This window comes from Amblyomma mixtum, chromosome 8 (genome assembly GCF_055824585.1).
Source record: "Amblyomma mixtum isolate Tamu chromosome 8, ASM5582458v1, whole genome shotgun sequence".
NCBI lineage: Eukaryota > Metazoa > Arthropoda > Arachnida > Ixodida > Ixodidae > Amblyomma > Amblyomma mixtum.
The window spans coordinates 21,234,438-21,239,952 of NC_143019.1; the positions used below are offsets into that span (position 1 = coordinate 21,234,438).

The following is a 5,515-nucleotide window of genomic DNA, read 5'->3' on the forward strand; positions in this document are numbered from 1 at the left end:
CACCATTTAACAGAGCTATATCGCTCTCAACCCAGCAAGTGACAAGTAATCTGCAAATGACTAGGCTAAATACAAATCGCAAAACGCTTCTTCTACCCTGCGCACTTCAAGCACTACATTATTGCAAAGATTAGAAAAATAAACGAGACAAATCTCAGCAATAGCAGTGTCAGTCACCCGTAGCAAAAACAGTCAGTACCTTAAACGTAAAAGCAAAACAAAAACGATGTAAAATAATAAACAAAGTAAAATTACAATAAAAGCACCACAACAACGACACCCAGGTTTGGGCGTCGCACGCCAGCGAAAGAAGGGAGAATAATTAGCGGTACAAGTCTTCATAAAAACGTTTCCAGATAGCAAATTTGATTTCTTCAAAGAGCTACAGAGCTGTCACTAACACACACTTGAAGGAATTGTTGAGCGCTAAAAAACCACGGAAAAAGAACGAACACACGGGACGAAGCGAACGCTTCGTCCCGTGTGTTCGTCCTTTTTCCGTGGTTTTTTAGCGCTCAACAATTCCTACAAGTATGTATTTCCAACTAGCCCCAGTAGTAGCTCTTTTGACACTAAACCCACGTGCGGCCATTTGATTGAATCCTAAAGGCTGCAAGAATTTCACGTGCGACCTGATCTCGACTTCTGCTTAGAATACTGCTAAGCACTGTTTCACACTCTCAGTCTATACAGCGGGGAGGCCAATTCAACCCCCCCCCCCCCCCCCTTACTATAGCGATTTCTCATGCTTCCGTGCCCTGTCAATGATGCAAAGTCCCGTCTGGCCTATGTAGACGCTTCCACATGTCAGTGGGATTTCATGCACCACGCTGACGGCGCAGGAAACAACAGACTTGTCATGCCTCTTATCGCAGTCGGGTTTCTTCTTTTGCCCGATCTGTGAGTACAACCCACTCAGCTTTCTGGGTGCGGAGAACACGACAGGTACAGTGTTTGTCAAATGTATAAAGCCCAAGAGGTCGGCTTCTGAGCTCCGAAGTGCGGCACCTCTCGCATACTCAGGGACCCTAATCTCACGAAGGCGGGAAGAACTTAAGTCCACATGCTTCCCAAGCTTAGGAATATCAAATGGGCTTAAAAGCTCCGCTGCACGATTTGAAAGCAAACCCCTTGGGCTGTATATTGTTGACAAATTCTGTACGTCGTAGCGGCTTGCCACGTTTTTAAAGCTGTGAACCACTCGGTGTATGTGGGGGAGCAGTTGTGGTCGCCTAGTTTGCAGCTTGCTATCAGGGTTCTTCTTTCCTTTCATTTTTTGAAGGAGGGCATTACGAAGGCTGCATAACTGATAACTTTCGCCGCATGAACAGCATCCGCGAGGCGAGGAACGAGAGGCAGCTGGTATTGGGGGCGTTGCCGCCTTGACGACCGGCAAGAAAAAAGAAAGGGGGGGGGGGGGGGGGGGGCAGAGCAAGCAAAAAGCGATAAGAGCGCGCATTCCGAGGGGCGGAAATAGTCAGATCGTGCACACCGCCGAGCTGAGAGTGGACGCCTGGAGTGATGCCTCCTGAAATCTGGCAGTACACTGTGGTAGGCTTCTCCGTGGGGCTAGACTGGAAGCCCCTACGCTTCGTGAAACCCATTCCGCCACACAGAGTATGCGGCGTCTGTGGACTGGTGCGGAAGAGGACCGCGTTTCTTCCGTGCGCACACACTGTGTGCGAGTCCTGCTACGAGCAGTGCGCCCAGGACGAAGCCATTGTCTGTCCGCTGGACGGCCATCGCTGTGACGAGGATGACGTTGAACTGAACGAGTTCCCCGTCGAGGAGCTGCTGAAAAGAAAGGCAAGTGCGAAAGAAGGAAGGACTCTGTCTTTTGTGCAACTGTTCTTCGAATGCAGACCCTTGTTATAGAGGGCCTTTAATGAGCCCTGTGAGACGCTGGTGTCATTTTCTAGAGGCTTAGGCATATCATGCATGAAGTTTGATTTTTATCGTGGTTTCTTCTTCACGGCTCGAAAGCTACGCATTCCTTAGAAGGACAAGGTAAGCTGTTGGGCGAGGAGGAAGGAAGAACGAAGCGACAAATTCCCGAAAGCTAGAGGTGCGCGTTCATGGAGCGCTTTAAACTTGATTAAAAGTGAGGCTACATGCAAAGCAGATGCGCTCGAACGTAAAAGGCGTAACTAACGCGGTAGGGTACCACAACGCTAAATGCAGAGGTCGTGGGTTAGGAATGCACTGGCGGCATGTGGTTGTCGATTCATGTCCTTTCTGTTGAATTATGTGACCTTTTATTGACCAACAGTGATCGACACCATTACTGAAAAAAATTCGCCTGATATTATGCGTTCTCAGTAATGCTTTTAACTGACGCAGCTGATGTTGGGAGAAATCTCGAGCGTGAACGCCTCGCACAATGCGGCCTTGAACCTCTCCGCCGGCATGTATGGTCGAAAAATTCAGCAAGTAACCATCGTTAAAATGTCTTTGTGGCAACTTAACTCTCAGCAATGAGAGGCCAGTCCTTGGCTTCAACGGAAGGTCGTACAGAACGGTGTTGCCTTCGTAGGTGGCGCGCTTGTGGCTATGCGGCGCATCTTGCGGCGACATCCTGGCGCGCAGGTCGCGTGAGCGGCGCTGGTCACGTGATGGGCTTCAACGCCGACGCCAATCGCGCTAGAAGTGAACCGCTAACAGTCGAGCTGTAAAATGCACCCCTTCTGCTCATGCTGATTTCGAAGACTGTTTTGCATCTTTCGCATCAATTGTAATGTCGGTTCTTTTTCGACTGTCTAAATTTGAAAATCACGTACGTTCCGATAATCACTCGGCATTCGCCAAAGCGCTTGGTTTCCAAAAGCCTGAACGTAAGTTACAAAAATATTGCAGCAGAATTTTGTGTTTGTCTCGATATTAGCGTTGTAAAAGCGCTGTGCGCTTTATCGCTTGCAGGTCCAATGCTGGAATAAGGAAAGCAACTGCGGGGAAGTACTGCCTGCATCCAAGATCGTCCAGCACTTCCATCAAGAATGCGGATACCATTCCATCTGCTGCCCCAAATGCGCGGCCGTTGTTCTTTGCAGCGACGTCTGCAGGCATTTTAGATCGGACTGCTGCGGTACTGCTACGCCTGCTGCACCCGAGTGCGGAGGGGAGGCCGGCTGCAGAAACGGTGCGGCGCTTCTGGCATCGTTCAAGCAGAGCGTAGAAGGACGGGCAGACGAAATGAGAGCACTTCTTGAGCGTCTTCTCGTCGGAAGCGGCGCCAATAGTGACCGGCTCAGTGAAGTTGTTCACGGCGTGAACAACTGCCAAGAAGCACTGAGTGAACTGCGGAGCGCTATTAACGCTCTGAATGACACCATGGGACGAGAAGTGGTCCAAGGAAGGACCGAACAAAGGGAGACTCAGAAGAAATGCTTCGATGAAATAACAGGGTTTAGGAAGGATACGAGGGAACGTTGGGTTGCCAACAGCGAGGGTATGGTAATTCTTTTCAACCGCCTGGATAGACTGGAAAAAGCAGTGATAGGCGAGTCGGAAGAAGCGGCCGGGGAGATCCTTGAAAAGGCTTCCCAGATTTTAGGTGGCATAAACGAAGTCAAGGAAGGCATGGCCGAAAGAAAGAATGCAGGAGACTGCAGCGACAGAGTGTTGGGGCACAGTGAAAGGCAGGTGAGGCGCTGCGAGTTTTTCGTGAAAGACTTTCAATCCCTCCGAGAAAAAGCTTTTAAGGATGGATGGTCCCAGTACAAAGGAGATAAAGTATATCTATGCGGCTATTTTATGTCACCTGGATTGATACTCATTCAAAATGCAACGCGAAAAATGTCACTCCATGCTTGGTTCTGTTTGTATAGTGGTGCCATGGACGACGCTCTTCAGTGGCCGTTGAAGCCAACAATAAAACTGGCCGTTGTGCACCCAAATGGAGGGGCGGAACGTGAGCTCAGATACTACTTTTCTGGTAATGATCCTGTTTGTCAAAAGCCGGTAGCATCAGACGATTCTGCGGGACTTCATACCACAATTGCGATTGACCTCGATGATATCATCAGTGACGGCTACGTGAAAGATGACCAGATCAGGGTGAGATTCGAGATGCTGCCCTGATTATCCCCGGGCCGAGAACAGGGAGGGGGGGGGGGGGGGGACAGCTTCGACGCATTTATGCGCGTGCACCTGGCAGCAGTTTTTGTTAAGCTCCAGATTTCACACCGTGACCAATAAAGAACGCTGCTCGTTCATTGCTACCTCTGACATGCCCCTGCCTGTGTTTATTGCCTAGAACTGAAATATTGTAATGAGACAACTCGCACAATTAGCGTGTACGGCCGGTCTTTGTTCCAGCTGTGCTGCTCAGCAGGCCAGCGCTCGCAAGCGCGCTCCCGAGCTTCGTCAGCTTCGTCTTCTATCCTGTTCGTCTCCTTCGTCGGCGCTAGCCGCTGGGGCAGCAAACCCCAACTCTCTATATTATTACATATATATAAAAGATCACTGTTCTAGGCTCTCAGACGCGGAATTTTGAAATCTAAAAGTGATGTAAATAAATGACTGTTTTATGGACGTGGCGATTGTTTAGGTGTGTAAACCTAGGGATAAGACAAAGTTTTATCTCGGACTGCACAAGGGCACTCCCTCCCAGGTAAACAGTGCCCACGTCGCTTTCGGATTCGCACATTGTCGTAACTAAACGCATACTTTGTACCTTGTGGGCGCAGCTTGGTTGGCATTGTCCGAATGGATATAAGCTATAAGCAAGTAGTCTCGGTATTGCCACTTTCGATTTGTCTGCCACAGACAGTATGCTAATTTATGTGGGTGGAAAGAGAGGATCGGTTTAGTTTCAGGAAGTTTAGCGTCCCAAAGCGATTCAGGCTATGAGGGACACCGCAGTGAAGGGCTCCGGAAATTTCGACCACCTGGGGTTCTTTGACGTGCGCTGACATCGCACAGAACACGAGCCTCTAGAACTTCGCCTCCGTCGAAAGTCGAGTGCCGCGGTCGGGATCGAACCCGCGTCTTTCGAGTTAGCAGCCGAAGCCTATAACCACTCAGCCACCGCGGCGGCTTGGAGAGGATTATTTTGTTGTATGCTGTTGCTGTCTTGTGATGACCTCGGCTGAAGGCGTGAATTCCAACATTTTTGGAAAAGCGTACAGGGTGTTTTTTTTTTTTTTTACAGTTTACAGATTAAAAAATAAAAAGGCGCTGATAGTGCCATGAATGCCGCCTTCACAGAATGCATATTCGGTTCGGCGGACACAAGATAAGACAAAGTGGTCAAATATATTTAATTAGCCAAATTTCGCTAATTATCTTTTTAACCCTTCACTTTAGGCTGCATATTGCAATCTCAATATTGAAGGCTGCAAATATTCAAAGTAGAACAGATATTGATATTCGCGATTGAATTTTCAGCCTTTTCATATTCGATTCGGGAACTGAACGCTCAGAGTGCGTCGCAAATCCCGCCCATGATATCCCGCCCACGACAACCGGCAGCACAAAGGCTATAGATGCGACTGCGGCAGAGAGGCGCTCGAGAAGA

General features: G+C 49.1%; 1 protein-coding gene across 1 annotated transcript; it reads left to right on the plus strand.

Moving 5' to 3' along the window:
- Window positions 1-1,506: 1,506 nt before the first annotated feature.
- LOC149331642 (uncharacterized) lies at window positions 1,507-4,267 on the plus strand. Its single transcript, XM_089555535.1, has 2 exons — window positions 1,507-1,806; window positions 2,917-4,267. Exons 1-2 carry the CDS (start codon window positions 1,522-1,524, stop codon window positions 4,075-4,077), a joined length of 1,446 nt encoding a protein of 481 aa, XP_089411661.1. The 5' UTR covers window positions 1,507-1,521; the 3' UTR covers window positions 4,078-4,267.
- The last annotated feature ends 1,248 nt before the right edge of the window (window positions 4,268-5,515 follow it).